The sequence below is a fragment of the Danio rerio genome, chromosome 22 (genome assembly GCF_052040795.2).
Source record: "Danio rerio strain M-AB ecotype USA chromosome 22, GRCz13ab, whole genome shotgun sequence".
Classification (NCBI taxonomy): Eukaryota; Metazoa; Chordata; class Actinopteri; order Cypriniformes; family Danionidae; genus Danio; species Danio rerio.
In genome coordinates this window covers 28,570,786-28,590,326 of record NC_141042.1, presented here as the reverse complement: position 1 = coordinate 28,590,326, position 19,541 = coordinate 28,570,786, and the positions used below count along the sequence as shown (strand labels likewise).

Here is a 19,541-nt window from a genome sequence, read left to right as displayed (position 1 = left end):
TATAGTAGCCATTATTATATGCCTGAGTAATACCATATAAGCGTTGATTTCAATAGTTTATTAATAATTTACTAACTCATTCTGAGAAATCTTACCACCAACTACTTTTGAATGCAAATGGTTTGTAAATAATGCAATACTTAATTTAGTAATGAAAAATAAATCATTAACAAATTATAAAAATACAATTATTAGGCACATTATAAACTGCTTACTAACGTTTATTAATGTAGAGTTAATGCTTAACAAATAAGGAATTCACTAGATGCTAATGCGTAGTAAATGATTCATACTGTGTAGTTATTATAAAGTGTTACTGATTTCATTTGTTCCTAATAATATATCATGTGACAAATTTGTATTTTAAAAATAAGTATTTTTTCATATGTCTTTATTGTAAATATTTAGGAAATGTTTTTGGTACATTAAAAAATGTGGTTATGATTACCATCTAACAAGCTAATCTAGCTAAAAATAGTGGCTAAAATGTCATTAAAATGCAGTATTTAAATCCCAATGAAATAGAAAACGAGGTGTATAACTGCAAAAATGTCCACTTTTTGAAAGAAAACCACTACCCTTTTTACCAGGCTGGATACGGGCCCGGAGTTCATATGTATTGTAATGTTGCTTTTGTTATGACTGTCAAATGGTTGTATATAGATTTAATAAAAAAATATAAAAAAGATTTACTGAACAGGCTACATATTTAATGTCATTAAATTCAACTATTAAATCAAAAACTTGCACTGGTTCCACTATATGCTGAGTCCTGTGACAAACAGTGTCTCTTACCTTTGTCTAGAGTGGAGGTTTAGCCTAAAACCACGTGTCTGTTTCAGTTCTCATATTAACCTCAGATGGAAACCCGCACTCAAACCTTGCAAAGAAAGACCTCTATTTGATTTTTTATTTAATGAAAGATGTATTTTTCACATCTGCAATTCATATACGAGATGTCTCCTTTCTGACCTTTTAAATACTTTTATCAGATCTTTTACAGATGTCTTCGGATCAAATGCTTTCGAGAACAGAATATTGAAAGAAAAAAAAATTTTTTTTTTAAATATTTCAAATGATGTTAAACAGAGCAAGGAAATTTTCACAGTTTGTCTGATAATATTTTTTCTTCTGGAGAAAGTCTTATTTGAATTATTTTGGCTAGAATAAAAGTAGATAATTAAAAAAAAAAACATAATAAACTTTAAACTAAATATATTTTTTTCAATAGTCTACAGAACAAACCATCGTTATACAATAACTTGCTTAATTACCCCAACCTGCCTAGTTACCCTAATTAAATTAATAAAGCCTTTAAATGTCACGTCATTTAAACACGTCATCCTTCAACTGCTGTCTTTGGTTGGTTTAAAATAATGTAAGTTTCAAGCTTATCTTGTTTTTAATGTTAAACACAAAATAAGACATTTTCATTTTCACTGACTTCCATAGTATTTTTTTTATTATTATTTTTAATGTCAGTTTCTAACATTCTTCAAAATATATTCATCTGCATTCAACAACAACAACCACCAAGAAATTTATAAAGGCTTAAAGTAGCTAAATATGTTGAGTACATTTTCAATTCAGGTGCACTATATTTAAGTTATAGTAATATAGTAAAATGTATGGTTCAAGAAATATTTATAAGCAAAATATTCTTAAAAATTAAACATTAAATAAATATAAATTCGTATAAAAATATATAAGCAGATGTGCATAGAAACATAGCCTACCTGAACAAACGATAACATTTACCAGTAGGCCTACATGAATGAATTATGTATATATTTTTTAAACAATTTATTTGTTTCAAACAGTTTTACGTTTAGGATTAAAAGCATCGATGTCAGGGAATGCTGCTTTCCAGAGACATGTTGTCGCACAATGAGCCGTAGCCTCCTTCTCACTGCACACGACAAACGACAAGCAACAGACCGGAAATTATTCATTTCCAATGGAGAGTAGTCCGAGAGCTGCATGGAGTTCCAACACAATCTCACGGTAATTCGTAACATTTTCATTTAGTGGCTAATTCGTATGAATTTGTACAATCCAATTCGTACAATTTAGTATGATTTGCTCATCCCCCAATGACGGTTGGGTTTAGGGGTGGGGTAGGTGCCACGCCTCCTTTTTAAAATCGTACAATTTTGTACAACTGAACTCGTACAAACTCGTACAAATTCATTGCCACTAAACTGGCAAAGCGTAAAATACTAAGTAAAATGTACGTTACGTTACGTTTTAGCGTAAAAGTTTTTTCATGAGATCAGAGATGAGTTCCGATCATCTCCATATGCGGAAAAATCGGATCCAAATTGAGCTGCGGATCTGTTGAAATATTTGAACTCCTGCAACTAGACCGTATGCAACCAGAGTTCAAATATTTAAACGGATCCGCAGCTCAATTCGGATCTGATCGGAAGATTATACGGAGATGATCGTAACTCCATGCAGCTACCGGACTACTCTTCATTGGAAATGAATGACTTCCGGTCTATCGCTTGTCGATTGTCATGTGCAGTGGAAAGGAGGCTTGAAACTTTCAGACACAAGGGGTTACCTGGAGAGGCATCTGACATTACTAAAGACCCGCTCTTCCCACTGGACAAAGACAAATCAAACTAACGATGACATCAAGCATTACCCATTCAAAAGTAGAAAATAAGGCATCTTCATAAAATGTGTGTGGGATGATTTGCATGAAAAGCTACTTTAAAACTGGATTAATACGGGACAAAACCCATCCCGTATTGATTTAAAATGGGACGTGCAATTTTATTCTAAAACACGGGAAGATTCCATACTTTAAGGGACGGGTGGTAACCCTAGTCAGAGCACGTTTCTTTTTGCACGAATACACATACGCGTCTCATTCGGATTTATAGCCTACATTCAAAACACTGAGGAGATGGCAATATTTAATCATTGCAGGAGCTCATTTCAAACATCACCTTAGAAGTGTAATTTTAAACTAATGTAAAAAAATGTGAAGATGGAAAAGAATGGAAAAGATGTTCAAGTAAAGATTTTTTTTTGACTGAGGTAGTGATTACCTTAATGTCACCAATTATTGGTAGTATTGTGTTTTTATGGGCCTTTAGCCTATAAAATCAGCCTATAATTGAATAAATGAGTTACAAACAAGCAACCAGGTGGTTGTTATCGCAGAAAGCCTGATTTATTATTCTTTTTATTAGTTTTAATAAAATGCTATTAAGGACTCATGAAGTACATGAAGAACCGTTCACTGCCTAGACAGACAAAGATAACCCTCTATAAAGTCCTGATTCGCCCAGTCCTGGCCTATGGATCAGAAACGTGGAGAATGACAAAAGCCATAGAACAAAAGCTCTTAGTTTTTGAAAGAAAAATTCTAAGGAGAATATATGGCCCAATAAAAGACTATAATCAACGGAGGATACTTCACAACAATGAGCTTGCAGTCTTGTATAAGGAAATTGTTATAGTTAAATATATCAGACTTGCGAGGCTAAGGTGGGCAGGACATAGGTGGGTCATACCTATGGATGAAAATGCTATTACAAAAAAAGTCTTAGCACTGACCCGGTAGGCAAAAGAAAAGAAGGAAGGCCTAAACCAAGATGGCGAAACTGCATTAGCAGTGACGCCAATGTTTTAGGTATAAGGCAGGCGTGTCCAAACTACGGCCCGCGGGCCAAAAATACTCGTGGCAGCCAGGATCCAGTATTGGATTCTCGCGCTAAGGATGGTGATGATGATGAATAAAATGCAAAGCTGACAGAAACAAAAACATCCGATGGAGTATACTCTAAACTGTTCATTATTCATGCCAATTTCAGGTTAATTGCGGCTGGAAGGGCATCTGCTGCGTAATACATATGCTGTATTAGTTGACGGTTCATTCCGCAGTTGTGACCCCTGATTAATAACAGCCGAAAAGAAAATCAATGAATGTTTATTATTCAATCATAAGATGGCGCCAAACTATAAAACGATGCTGTGTAAATGGAGAATAGACTAACTACGTATTATTCATTCATAAGATGGCATCAAATAGTCAAAATACAGTTGAGCCTTACTGATGTGAATGTAAGTATATGGATGTGAACATATAGCCCTATTCACTGACAGTCAAGGTGATCCAAAGTTCCTTGATGAGCCCGTGTTATTCAGTGGTTGTAAATAGGAATAACACACTCTTGAATGTCATGACAGACCAAGCAGAATTTAATATTGCAGACATCCATGTAATAATCACTATGTAATAATCATCATGCAATTACCACTATATATATAGGCTACAGTATACCCTGTAGTAATATCACATATCACATAGAGAGATACAGACCCAGCCGGCATTTCAACGGTGATTCAACGTTGAATCAACGTCAGGTCTATGGTTGGATTAACGTTGAATTACCTTTCGATTTTGCAAATTGGATCAACGTTTATATAGTGACGTTGTTTCACCGTCGGACCACCACCGGTGATTCACCGTTGAAATCACAACATTGTTTCACTCTTACCTTCTTCATGGGTGAATTGTGGTCGTTTTGTAGACGTTGAATGAAGGTTGAATTACCTTTCGATTTTGCAAATTGGATCAACGTTGATACCGTGACGTTGTTTCACCGTCATACATTTCAACGCAAGTTAAATAGAAATTACATACAACGCAAAGTCCATAAATATAGCAAACAATTTTTTACTAATAAAAATACACGACAAAAATACACAACTTAGCCTGTGTATCAATTTATTTAATACACACCTCATTATTTCATTTATTCTAAATATACAGCAACATTTACAGCATACAGTTCATCAAAACCATGCAGGTTACTATACATGCTGTACACTCAAATACAGAAAAAGGCATACAATTAAAGAGTCACTTTTTAATTAGGTTTCATGAATTAAAGTTAGTTAATGTTTACTAACATGAACAAAGAACAAATACTTGTACAGCATTTATTAATCATTTAATTAATTGAAATATGTCCCGATGCTATTAAAATCAAAATGTATGCTTGTTAACATTAATGCACTGAGCTGACATGAACTGTACTTTCTTTATATGAAAGATACTTCATTGTTCTTTGTTCATGTTAGTAAATACATTAACACTTACTAATACAACCTTTTTGTAAAGTGTTACCGTCTTCAGAAAGACAGATGCTAACTAAATTAAACTAAGTAACTAAACTACGCTTCAACCATCACAGTCTCCAAAATACAATTCCGTTTACAAAGTTTACAAAATACCCATTTTTAAAGTGGCTGCAGTAAAAAAAATAAAATAAAAAACATCACTCACAACTAAGAATCACAAGTGAAATACATTACATCTGTTTGAGGTTTTATAGGTTGAGAGAAACACTTGAGGTAAAAGATGGCACTGGGGACAAAGAATCAAGTGTAAAACACTAAAACATCTATATCAGTCTAGCAGTTAAATGCATATTTATTTCTCAAACACCAGGTGAGTTTCCTACAAAATCAATAATGAGGTTTGCTATTCCAATTCATTGTGAATGAATGGCTTCACATTCACAATAGTGAAAACTCATGCTATAATCTAAACCTGACATTACTCCTTTACTTTGCAGGTCTGCATGCTAAATATTTAGTAGTTTTTTTTTTTTTTTTGCATAAAGTACATCTATTGTGTTTAGCATTACTGCAGCAAAACTGAGCACCTGTGACAGTGGAACATGTAGACAAATATTTCAGTAAATCATCAAGAAAATGTGTAGAATATATGGTTTGATTTTCTCTCACAAACACAACAGTAATAGCAATTTGTTATTCCATTATTATTAGTATCATAAAAATTGCATGTTCACATGGGTCTTATAATAATGGCTCACATTTGTGAATGTAGGACCACTATTTCACTATTACATGTCACATTAAGTGTTCATATAGGTTCTGTTATTAATTACTTGTGTCATCCCAGAGACCTGTTAATCTTCAGAACACAAACTGAAATATTTTAGATTAAATGCTCCTCATCCTCTACAGACAGCAATGGTCCCAAGATGGTCATTGTCCAGATAAGGCACAAAACACATTGTCAAAACGTTCCATGTGACTTCAGTGATTTCAACTGTGAACATACCAAGCTCCAACAACACTTTAGTGAGGCAAAACAAAACAGTAAATACAAATATGTTTGCATATATCTCTCCCGCATCAGATCAGCGTGTGTGTTTACTATGAGCAGTAAGCACACACCATGACCTGTTGTGGCAGAGGCAAACAAGTTATTTTTACAGTACTTACTGTGATTTAACCTTTATGACAAATGTACTGGACCTGTTACACATATATCACTATCTTTTATGAACACAAATTTCACTGTAACGGATGCTGTTGTTTTGCTCCAGTTATACCTTTAGAGAACACCGTACTAGTCAGACATCCATACAAAAGCAGAGAGTTTGGTCTTGTGTAGCAGAACTGCAATAGATGTCTGTCTGTCTAGGCTGACACTGGTTTAGGCCATCAGTATGTCCTTGATGCCCTCAAATGGAGCTTCCAGAAAACCTGCAATAAATGAAATACGAGGTTACAATTAAGTTGGTATCTGCTATTATACAAAGTAAAATTCAAATATTTATTTTTTATTGAATCCAAATTTGTCTTATAATAATCGCCACACTCAATAATTTTAACTCATACATCTGAATATTCCTAACTAAGAGAAGTGAAGAATTAGGTGTGATATCGTCAGGAAGCCCTTCGCCACCACCGGTGCCAGCATTTCCAGAATTCAAATTTCAGATTCTCGAAAAAATTTCTTTTTTTTTTTTAAAACAAGGGCTGCAGTAAAGAACCATGAAACATTCAACACATTTAATAATTACAAGTTGTTGTGAACCATTACATGTACTGTAAAAGCTGTTTAAAGCTTTTTAGACATATGGTTGAGAAAAACTCTAGAAGGAGTAGCACTTCTGCAAAAGTCTGCATGTAGGACAGAAAATTAAAGGGATAGTTTAAAATTTGTATTCTGTCGTCATTTACTGACCACGTTGAACACAAAAGAAGATATTTTGAAGAAAGCTGCAAATCTATAACCATTGAATTCTATAGTATTTTTTTCTACTATGGAGGTCAATGTTTACAGGTATTTAGTTTTTTTTCAGAATAGCCTCTTTTGTGTTCAACCAAATAAACTCATAATGGTTTTAAACCATTTGGGGAGTAAAATGTGAGTAAATTTTCATTCTTGGGTGAACTATCCCTTTCAGTTGGGAAACACCAGAATTCTTAAGTAGACCCTTTTCGCAAGACAGATGATGCATTTAATTTCTTCTTAATCCTCAAGTTTTTAATATTTAGATTTATTTAAATAGCATGTTTATTTATTTGTTTTAATGACATTTAATAAAAACAACTTCTCAATGACATCACATGTACTGGACCTGCTACACATGTAGCCACTTTTCAGTCTACACTACCAGAACAGGATAAACATAAAAGTAATCAAAATTGATTGTCCAATCCACACCAAAAAAATTTAAACATTTAAAACCTACCTATTTTTAGTAATAAATATATGAGTAAACAATAAGTAAACAATAAATACTTTAATGTGAAAACATTTTAAGTACAATCAGTACAATAGTACAAAAGTCCAGACCTCAACCTGAATAAAATGCTGTGATGTTTTTGTGGAAAAAAAAAAAGTTCCAAGAAAGATCTAAAAAACTAAAATAAATAAATAAATAAATAAATGATTACTACAGTCATTACTGCTAAAAGAGGATCTACAGTATCTGAATCATAGGGTTTTTCTATCCTGCTTTATTTTTGTTTAATAAGTAAGGACACGGTGAGATGTCATATGACACAGATACAGAGATGTCATGTAAGGGTTTAATCCTTAAAATTTTAAGACTTACCATGGATTATATATAAGTCAAGAATTTCAATAGAGTGTCCAAACTTTTTGGTTAGGTATTACACTGACTACTTTTGCGATCAAATCTAAATTAACATATTCAGTTTGACTAGTTTAATGACATATTTTACAGAATGACCCTGTTTTGTGTCATGGTTGCATGTCACAAGATGACATGACATCATTAAGCAAATTTTAGCAACAAATAAAATAGTTTATCAGACATACACAATCTGGAACAATATCATTTATAACTGTAAATGATTAAATCAGCAATTGATCAATAAATCAATTTATATAAAGGGAAAACTAATATGAGTCACAAACATTTGACAGATTGTCTGTGGAATTATACTTTGACCAAATTTTGTTTCCTGAAATCCAAAACTGTCTCCAGCTGAACAACTTCACACTTAAGACTTAAGATATTATTTTATATTATATTATTTGCTTATGATATTAAAAGTCAAAGAGTAAAAATGGGTTTTAATATAGATTTAAAAAAAAAAAAAAGGGTTTTTTTGCCTAACATGGAGAGGCAAATAATTCCAGAGTTTGGGGGCCACCACTGCAAAGGCACAGTCTCCCCTGGTTTTCAACATTGTGCGTGGAACAAACAAAAGTCCTGATCAGCACATCTGAGTGTCCTAAATGAAGTGTACAATTGGATAAATGAGGACAAGTATCTTGATGCTACTCCATTTAGGTATTTGAACACAAAAACTATCATCTTAAAATGTATCCTACAGGAAGCTAATAAAGAGAAGCCAGTATGAGTGTAATGTGCTCTCGTTTGTGTGTCCCCGTCAGCAAACGAGAGTAATGGAAAATTAAATCCACATATGGAGCATTACAATAATCTAGCCGAGTTGAGATAAAATTTTTTATAACCATTTCAAAGTCGTTAAAAGACAAAAAATACTTTAATTTGGATAATTGTCCCAACTGGAAAAAAAACTAGCTTTAACTACCGAATTAATCAGTTTATCCAGTGTGAAGTCACAAAAAAAGTTTTTACATTAGGTTTCACAAAAGAGTTTAACACACCAAGAACCAGATAATCCTGAGTTCCCCAGATCCAAATATCACTACTTCTGTCTTTTCTTCATTGCACATTAAAAATATTTAGCGCCAACCAAGATTTGATGTGCTTAAGACAGTCCAACAATGGTGATATGGACCCAGCATCTTTCCATTTTAAGGGCAAACAAAGCTGTACATCATCTGCATAAAGATGAAATAAAATCCCATACTTTCTACAAATAGACCCTTAATGGAAGCAGATATAAGGAAAACAAAATAGGTCCAAGAATGGTACCTTGAGGTACTTCACATGACAGAGGTGCTGGCATGGACACAAACTCCCCTATGCGAACAGAGAAGCTTCTGTCAGATAAAACTGAATGAAAACATTCCAAGGCAATACCCTTAATACCAACACAGAGCTCAAATGAGAAACTAATATCTAATGGTTAACTGTATTAAAAGCAGCTGTAAGATCTAAAAGCAAAGAACAGCACTATCTTTCGTGTCAGTGGCTAGCAACAAGTCATTAAAAACTTTTACAAGTGCTGTTTCAGTGCTATGGCAAGATCTCAAACCAGACTGGAACACTTCTTCAAATCCATAGGTCTAAGTATGATTACAGTTGTATAAATACAACCTTTTCTAAAACTTTAGAAAGGAATGGGAGTTTTGATATGGGTCTAAAATTGGCAAGAACTGAACTGTCCAAATTTGCCTTTTTGATTAATGGTTCAACTACTGCATGTTTAAAACTGTGTGGAAAAACACCAGTAGTGAGTCTGCTATTTATAATTCTCTAAATTGAATCAATTAAGCAATTGATTCAAAAACCCTTTTAACCTCTGACTGCTCTTTTTGGTTATCTTCCAACCCCAACTACACAAACATCACGCCGCGCCATTGCCTTTACCACATTGCTCGCCAGGCGCGCAATTCTCCTCAAATGAAAATATGTGTCCCCTCCATTATCAGAACACTGGATAAAAGAGGTTCTTAATTGCATCTATCTTGAGAAACTGAGACATTGTTTTAAAGGATCACTGAACTCCTTCAACAAAACATGGAGTCCCATACTGTCAGTCATTGAGAACCTTAACATTTCAGGAACTGCTGACTAGAATTTTGAAAGGGAGAAAGAGAGACTTTTAGTTTTTATTTTACATTTTCATCCTCTGTATTAACCCATATATTAATTTATTTATTTTTATTTATTTTATTTATAATTTTTTCAGTTGGCTTATTATTTATTTATCAGTGTCTTGATTGACCGTTACATACTTATTGAAGGCCTCAGAAAATAGGGAGGGGTGGGAGATGGGAGAGATGGTGTGTCATGTTTACCAGCAAACAACCACCAGATGTCGCTGGTAAACACACACACACACACACACACACACTTAGAACTACACTTTTCCTGGACTACAACTTCATACATGCTCTTCGCCCACACACCTGCTTTCTCATTTAGCTTGATTTACATTCACACCTGAGGACTTTCAGAGACTGATTACACACAGTATTTAAGCTGCACACACACTCATTCACATGGCCGAGTCTTGTTTATCTGTAAGGTGACATTACAACGCGTTATCCTGGTCTTGTTTTCCCGTGTTTTGTTCTTAGCCCTGTTTATCCTTGTCATCCTGTTTAGCCGCCTGCCTTACGACCTATTGCCTGTTTACTGACTACGATTCTGGATTGTCTACATATATCTGTTTGCTCCCGTATTGACCACTGCTTGCCTGACAAAGATTAAACCTGCATATTGGATCCTACCTTCTGTTGTTGGTGTCACTCCCCGGCGTTACAGAAGACTCGGCCACACAATGGATTCAGCGGGTATCAAGATCATGTGTCTGCGTCAGGAAGCCCGGTTTATAGAGGAATACGTGGAGGACTTCATCCAGGTAGCCCATTTAACATCTTTGGATGATTTATGCCTGATGATATTGTTATGGGTTTGTGATTGGTTCGTTCTGTTTCCTGGGTTTTGCTTTCTGTTTCTTAACAGGTGACTCGTTATGATGCAGCAGGTGCGGCTAATCTTCAGGCTTTATAAAAGGAGCTTCCAAACTGTGTTGGAGAGACTGCTTTGGAGGACCATTTTTTCGTTTGACTTCCTTTGCCTTACCCACCGCTTATATTAATTTTGTTTATTTGAACTTTGCTCCTATATAATTTGTTGTATTGAATATTGTTATGTTAGACAATTAATTTGTTTACTTTGATACCCCTTTTTGCAAATTATTTTATTTTTGTCTTTTTGTAACCTTTAAATAAATATCTTTTTGCATTATTATATTCAACTTGGCTTGGGTTCCCTTCATTTTGTTGCGTGCTTGAGCCGGCACGTAACAAATGGGGGCTCGTCCTCAAGTAACTTGGGAACCTTGATTAAAAACACCTGTTAGATTTCCATGTGGAAGCTCCAGGAGTTTTGTTAGTGTGCGGTGGCGTTTGTTTTGTTTTGTTTTGCAGTCCCTTGCTTTCTCTTGCATTGCTTTGAGAAATTTGAAAATGGCATCGGAAGTGGGTAAGTTGATTTTGATATCTATGCTATCACGAATGTGTTTCTATTTAGCCCGATGATATTTGGGAGTGTAGTTTGAGGTGATAGTGTATTGGATCACAACCGTTTGATGTTTCTAACACAGGGCTGATATCCCCATGTTAGGCATAGCAACGCTTTGCGTTGGTTTTTGTTGTTTTAGTTTGTTATTTTTGTGCTAACGCCGAGTTAAGAGCACTGCCGCTTTTGTCGGTCTAGTGGTTTGTCCGTAGATTTAGACATCTGCCGGTATTTGAGTGCTTAAAGATACTTGACTCTTGGTGAAAGCATGAAGATTAGGGTGAGTTAGAATAGGGAAAAATAACAAAAGCATAGGGGGATAATCAGGTTGTGTTTGAAATTTATAGAAATTCGTTTGAAAAGGAAAAAATAAAGGGAAAAATGTCCTCCGAATTAGACATATTTTTTGAGTCACCAAATGAAGAATCATTTGACAAACTAACAAAAGAGCAGTTGATAGAGTTGGCGAATAAATATGACGTACATTTGACAACAAAAGATAAGAAATTGAAGGAATCTATTGCTGGTGTTGTAAAGGCAGGTTTAGTTCGTTTAGGGTTATTTGAAGCTGAAAAGTCTTTTGTTGGAGAAGAACGTGAAATATTTACACCGAGTTCAAAATATGAAACATCATTGTCATTTGAACAACAAAAAGAATTAATGCTTTTGGAGTTAGAGAAAGCAAAAAATAACGGTGAACTCGAAATGCGCAGATTAGAGGTTGAAGCACTGCGCTTTCGACTAATTGGTGAGGGAAAGTTAGGTGAAAGTGCGAACAGTGCAATTGTGTCTGCTAAAAAAGGTTTGGATGTGACAAATAATATTAAGTTGTTACCAAAATTTAGTGAAACAGACGTTGACACATTTTTCAGATTGTTTGAAAGATTAAGCACATCGATGGCCTGGTCAGAGCAGGAACAGACTATGATGCTTCAGTGCGTACTTGTGGGAAAAGCACAGAAAGCATATGCTGCTTTATCAGCGGTAGATAGTGGGAGTTATAGTAAGATCAAAGAAGCTGTGCTAAAAGCTTACGAGTTGGTTCCTGAGGCTTACAGGCAGAGATTTAGAAATATTCGAAAATCTAATGCACAAACATATTCTGAATTTGTGTCTGAACTAAAACTTCAGTTAGATCGTTGGTGCTCTGCGTCGGAAGTTAAAACGTATGAAAATTTGTATAAACTAGTCCTGTTGGAACAATTTAAAGCTACGCTTCCTGAACATGTTGTTCTTTTTTTGACAGAACGCAAAGTGAAGTCTGCAGAAGATGCTGCTGTTATCTCTGATGAGTATGTACTCACGCATAAAGTTGAGAGAATGGGGAGTGGCGTTAAAAATAAATTAAGATCTGATGTTTTTGGCGAAAGTGCAGCTTTACGATCTCCTGCTTTTGAAATGAGTAAAACTGAAAAGGCAGACAAGGCTTTAAAGCCTTATGGTGATAACAATGACCGCTGTGCGTATTGCCATATGAAGGGTCATTGGAAAAAAGAGTGTCTTGTACTAAAAGGGAAATTGTCACGTGTAAAATCTGAGCAAAAAGCTGTCTTGACTGTATCTTCAGTTCAGACTGATGAAAATGCTAATGATGATCCTGTTGTGTTGCAGAAGCCAGTGATGATGGTTAGAGCAGCTAATGAAAGTTATTCTCCTTTCATTACAGATGGATATGTGTCACTTAAGGAAAATGCTGAGAAAACACCTGTAAAAATTCTTCGTGATACGGGTGCATCTGAATCATTTATTTTAGAATCTGCTCTACCTTTTTCACAGGAAACTTCAACCAGGAGTAATGTGTTAATACAAGGAATTGGTTTAAATACAATGTCTGTCCCTTTGCATAGGTTGTTTCTTCAGTCTGAATTAGTGAGTGGGCCAGTGGTGTTGGGAATTCGTCCTTCTTTACCAGTAGAGGGAGTGTCAGTTATTTTGGGGAATAATCTGGCAGGTGATCGGGTATGGCCTGATGTTCCACCACCTCCAGTTGTGATAACCACTCCTGTTTTGGGTGAGACTGATATTTCTACAGATTTTCCAGAGACATTTGTGTCATGTGCATTTACACGTGCTATGCGAAAACAAGGGATTGAGGAACAAGAATTGTTGGAGAGGGAAATTCCTGTGACTTCTAATAAATCTGTTCCAGGCTTTATTGCAGTACCCTCAATTACTTGTCATGACTGGGAAGTGGCTCAGTGTGAAGATGTTTCTCTGAAACCCTTGTTTGATGTGGCTTTGTCCCAGGATGCAGCAGAAAGTTCTAGTTCATGCTATTTTGTTCACAACAACGTGCTGCTACGAAAATGGACTCCGAACAAAGAGGAGGATTTGGGTGGAGCTGTGATACAGGTTGTAGTTCCGGTTTCTTTGCGTGATGCCGTATTAGCAGCTGCTCATGGAGGTATGTCTGGTCATGTGGGGGTGAACAAAACTTACCAACACTTGCTGCAGTATTTCTATTGGCCTCGTGTAAAATCTGACATAAGACGATACATTAAAATATGCCCAACATGTCAGAAGACTGGGAAACCCAATCAGACTTTGAAACCCGCTCCTTTGTATCCTATACCTGTTTTGGAACCACCTTTTCAACATCTGATAGTGGACTGTGTAGGGCCATTACCACCTTCTAAGTCAGGAAGTAAATATTTACTAACAGTGATGTGTCAGAGCACTCGATATCCTGCAGCATATCCTTTAAGTTCTATTACAACTAGATCTGTAGTGAAAGCATTGTCACAGTTTATTTCAATCTTTGGAGTTCCAAAGATTGTTCAGAGTGACCAAGGGACAAATTTCACATCAAAAATGTTTTCTGAGGTGTTACAGCAATTAGGAATACGTCATAACAAGTCAAGTGCGTATCATCCTGAGAGCCAAGGTGCTCTGGAACGCTTTCACCAGACATTGAAATCTTTATTGAAAGCCTATTGCACAGAGTTGAAAGGAGATTGGGAGCTGGGTTTGCCATGGTTGCTATTAGCAGCCAGGGAGTTTGTTCAAGAAAGTCTGGGTTTTAGTCCAAATCAGCTCGTTTTTGCACACTCTGTACGAGGAACCTTGTCTGTAATGACCGATAGTGTTGTGCCAAATGAACCACCTCAAAGTTTGCTCAAATATGTTTTAGGTTTTCGAAGACGTTTGCTGCTGGCTGGGGAACTAGCCAAGGAAAAGCTGGAAAAAGCTCAGAAGAAAATGAAGGGTTGATTTGATAGGAAGTCGGCTGTTCGTAAGTTTAGTTCAGGAGATCAGGTTTTGGCTTTGCTTCCCCTGCCTGAGTCGCCTTTTTGTGCACAATTTTCAGGACCCTACACAGTGTTGCGATCAGTGTCTGATCAGAATTATGTGTTGTCTACTCCTGAGCGTAGGAAGTCATCTCAGTTGTGTCATGTGAATCTATTAAAGCCTTATTATAGTAAAGATGGAATTGAGACTAGTAAATCACCAGTGATGTTGGCTAACACTACTTTAGTGAGCGAATCTGAAAATGATGTTAAAATTCCGGACGATGCTATTTTACATCCCCGGCTTAACAATTCAGAGTCTTTGAAACGCTTAGATGAGTTGCTGAAACATCTGCCTGAGAAACATTGTGCTGAACTGACTTCACTGTTACTTGCATTTTCTAATCTATTTTCAGATACGCCTACCCGCACTGATGTAATTGAACATGACATCGACATAGAGGGATCAAAACCAATTAGACAGCGATTTTACCGTGTGTCTTTGGACAAGCAGAAGAAGCTGGAAGCTGAAGTAAATTATATGCTGCAGAATAACATAGCGAAACCTTCCTTCTCAGATTGGGCGTCACCCTGTTTGCTTGTTGGTAAGCCTGATGGCTCGCAACGATTTTGCACAGATTATAGGAAGGTAAATGCGATAACAAAACCAGATTCATTTCCTTTACCTAGGATTGAAGATTGTGTGGATCAGGTGGGTTCTGCCTCCTATGTGAGCAAATTTGATTTGCTCAAGGGATATTGGCAGGTACCACTGACTCCACGTGCCCAAGAAATATCTTCATTTATTACACCTTTTGGCCTTTTTTCTTATTCTGTTATGAGTTTTGGTTTGCGAAATGCTCCAGCTACGTTTCAGCGATTAATGAACAGGGTAACATCAGGATTGGAAGGGTGCGCTGTTTATCTAGATGACATTGTCATCTATAGTGACACATGGGATCAGCATCTAACTCGCATTCGTGACTTATTCACCCGTCTGACCGCTGCAAATCTCACGGTGAATCTAGCAAAGTGTGAGTTTGCTAGAGCCACCGTGACCTATTTGGGAAAGGTAGTGGGCAGGGGGGAAGTCCGACCTGTTCGAGCAAAGGTTTTGGCCATTGATAATTTTCCACCTCCCGAAACAAAGAGAGAATTGATGCGATTTTTAGGTATGGTAGGGTTTTACCGAAGCTTTTGTTCCAATTTTTCTTCTGTGGTGGCTCCCCTCACAGATTTGCTTAAGTCAAAAGTAAAATTTGATTGGACAAAAAAGTGTGAAGATGCGTTTGAAAACGTAAAGAGAATGCTAACTTCATCTCCTGTTTTGGCAGCTCCACGACTGGCTGATCCATTTAAACTTCAGGTGGATGCAAGCCACATCGGGGCTGGTGCAGTTTTGTTACAGGCTGATGAAAATGGTATCGATCGACCTATTAGCTATTTTTCACGAAAGTTTAACTCGTACCAACTAAATTATTCAATTATCGAGAAGGAAGCTTTAGCATTGATTTGGGCACTTCAACATTTTGAGGTTTATCTGACTTCTGGTATCACCCCAATTGTGATATATACCGATCATAATCCCCTTACCTTCTTGCATTCTCTACAAAATCCAAATCAGCGTCTGATTCGATGGTCTCTCTTTTTACAACCATTTGCTCTGGATATTCGTCACATAAAGGGCGTAGACAATGTGTTGGCTGACACCTTGTCTAGAGCCCCTTATGGCTAGTGGTTTAAATGTTTCTTTTTTTTTTTTAGTTCTAGGATGTGTGGCTTTCCCTTAAATTGCTGCCTCCAGATATTGGGAGATTGCTGGTGATTGCTCAACAGTTTTCTAAGAAAAAGGAAAGTTTCATTTTCATTTTGTTTTTGTTTTAATTTATTTGGAGATTTATAAAGTTAAGGACAGAGATTATTATAATCTCTTTCTTTTGAGGGGGAGGTGTTATGGGTTTGTGATTGGTTCGTTCTGTTTCCTGGGTTTTGCTTTCTGTTTCTTAACAGGTGACTCGTTATGATGCAGCAGGTGTGGCTTATCTTCAGGCTTTATAAAAGGAGCTTCCAAACTGTGTTGGAGAGACTGCTTTGGAGGACCATTTTTTCGTTTGACTTCCTTTGCCTTACCCACCGCTTATATTAATTTTGTTTATTTGAACTTTGCTCCTATATAATTTGTTGTATTGAATATTGTTATGTTAGACAATTAATTTGTTTACTTTGATACCCCTTTTTGCAAATTATTTTATTTTATCATTTTTGTCTTTTTGTAACCTTTAAATAAATATCTTTTTGCATTATTATATTCAACTTGGTTTGGGTTCCCTTCATTTTGTTGCGTGCTTGAGCCGGCACGTAACAATATTTTTTCGTGGAGGATTATCTGAACCTCTGTACTCCACAATGCCACTGCATGACCCCCATTGGACACTTGAGTTGTACATTGATCTGGCTCTACAACTTAGTGGGTCCCCCTTCACCATAGGCGAGGTGGAGGAAACTCCTAAATGTTTTTTTTGGGGGGGCAGTGTACAGCAAGACCAGATGACAAAAGGGCTTGCTGTACACCCCACTGAAACATTAATGCTGGCATCACCATCACTCCTGTCGCCTGAGCATCAGTTATATCATAAGATGGCCGACTCCAGTCCTCCAGCTCACAAGATGGCCACCTCAAGTCCTCCAGCTCACAAGATGGCCACCTCCAGTCCTCCAGCTCACAAGATGGCCGACTCCAGTCCTCCAGCTCACAAGATGGCCGACTCCAGTCCTCCAGCTCACAAGATGGCCGACTCCAGTCCTCCAGCTCACAAGATGGCCGACTCCAGTCCTCCAGCTCACAAGATGACCGACTCCAGTCCTCCAGCTCCCAATGTGGTCACAACCAGCCCTCCAGCTCACAATGTGGTAAGCGCCAATCTGCCACCTGCTCACAAGATGGTTTCCTGTTCCTTGTCCGTTCCTGCCATAGTTCCTGTTTCAGTTCCTGAAATACCATCACCTGAGCCACCAGAATGGCCACCACCACCTGAGTTACAAGAGCTGATGCCACCACCAGAGCTGCCAGCGCTGCCACACCCTCCAGAGCTGCCAGACCCTCCAGAGCTGCCAGACCCTCCAGTGCTGCCAGACCCTCCAGTGCTGCCAGACCCTCCAGTGCTGCCAGACCCTCCAGTGCTGCCAGACCCTCCAGTGCTGCCAGACCCTCCAGTGCTGCCAGACCCTCCAGTGCTGCCAGACCCTCCAGAGCTGCCAGACCCTCCAGAGCTGCCAGACCCTCCAGAGCTGCCAGACCCTCCAGAGCTGCCAGACCCTCCAGTGCTGCCAGACCCTCCAGTGCCGCTGCTGCCAGAGCCACCGCCACCTGACCCTCCAGAATGGCCGCCGCCGCCTGAGCTCCCTGAATGGCCGCCGCCTGAGCTCCCTGAATGGCCGCCGCCGCCTGAACTTCCTGAATGGCCGCCTCCTGAGCTTCCTGAATGGCCGCCTCCTGAGCTTCCTGAATGGCCGCCTCCTGAGCTTCCTGAATGGCCGCTGCCGCCTGAGCTCCCTGAATGGCCGCCGCCTGAACTTCCTGAATGGCCGCTGCCACCTAAGCTTCCCCAATGGTCGCAGCCTCATGATCCAGGCCCTCCGCAGCTCCACGCTCCAGGCCCTCCGCAGCTCCACGCTCCAGGCCCTCCGCAGCTCCACGCTCCAGGCCCTCCGCAGCTCCACGCTCCAGGCCCTCCGCAGTTCCACGCTCCAGGCCCTCCGCAGCTCCACGCTCCAGGCCCTCCGCAGATCCACGCTCCATTTACGCCCCTGCTGCATGGTCCTGGCCCTCCATCCCTCCCCCTGTTCCACCTCCGCTCCATCTCCCACCTGAACAGTATTAGGAGTGTCTGGAAGCCACTCCTTAGAGGGGGGGCTCTGTCATGTTTACCAGCGAACAACCACCAGATGTAAAGATGAAATAAAATCCCATACTTTCTACAAATAGACCCTTAATGGAAGCAGATATAAGGAAAACAAAATAGGTCCAAGAATGGTACTTCGAGGTACTTCACATGACAGAGGTGCTGGCATGGACACAAACTCCCCTATGCGAACAGAGAAGCTTCTGTCAGATAAAACTGAATGAAAACATTCCAAGGCAATACCCTTAATACCAACACAGAGCTCAAATGAGAAACTAATATCTAATGGTTAACTGTATTAAAAGCAGCTGTAAGATCTAAAAGCAAAGAACAGCACTATCTTTCGTGTCAGTGGCTAGCAACAAGTCATTAAAAACTTTTACAAGTGCTGTTTCAGTGCTATGGCAAGATCTCAAACCAGACTGGAACACTTCTTCAAATCCATAGGTCTAAGTATGATTACAGTTGTATAAATACAACCTTTTCTAAAACTTTAGAAAGGAATGGGAGTTTTGATATGGGTCTAAAATTGGCAAGAACTGAACTGTCCAAATTTGCCTTTTTGATTAATGGTTCAACTACTGCATGTTTAAAACTGTGTGGAAAAACACCAGTAGTGAGTCTGCTATTTATAATTCTCTAAATTGAATCAATTAAGCAATTGATTCAAAAACCCTTTTAACCTCTGACTGCTCTTTTTGGTTATCTTCCAACCCCAACTACACAAACATCACGCCGCGCCATTGCCTTTACCACATTGCTCGCCAGGCGTGCAATTCTCCTCAAATGAAAATATGTGTCCCCTCCATTATCAGAACACTGGATTAAAGAGGTTCTTAATTGCATCTATCTTGAGAAACTGAGACATTGTTTTAAAGGATCACTGAACTCCTTCAACAAAACATGGAGTCGCATGTCAG

General features: G+C 38.0%; 1 protein-coding gene and 2 long non-coding RNA genes across 6 annotated transcripts in view; 2 read left to right on the top strand and 1 right to left on the bottom strand.

Moving 5' to 3' along the window:
- LOC147838545 (uncharacterized) overlaps positions 1 to 7,505 on the top strand; it is a 31,242-nt gene extending 23,737 nt beyond the window's left edge. Inside the window, exons 2-3 of the long non-coding RNA XR_015522183.1 lie at positions 3,647 to 4,913; positions 5,101 to 7,505. This is a non-coding gene — a long non-coding RNA (uncharacterized LOC147838545). The remainder of the gene's footprint in view (positions 1 to 3,646; positions 4,914 to 5,100) is intronic.
- LOC137488953 (uncharacterized) overlaps positions 1 to 19,541 on the top strand; it is a 93,073-nt gene that overhangs the window by 53,730 nt on the left and 19,802 nt on the right. The gene's annotated exons all lie outside the window — the stretch shown is intronic.
- Positions 10,251 to 18,689, bottom strand: LOC148679503 (uncharacterized). Its single transcript, XM_088651650.1, has 3 exons — positions 18,648 to 18,689; positions 17,078 to 18,314; positions 10,251 to 10,863 (listed from the first exon to the last, which is right to left on the bottom strand). The coding sequence occupies exons 1-2, from the start codon at positions 18,687 to 18,689 to the stop codon at positions 17,601 to 17,603; spliced, it is 756 nt and encodes a 251-aa protein (XP_088507776.1). The 3' UTR covers positions 10,251 to 10,863; positions 17,078 to 17,600.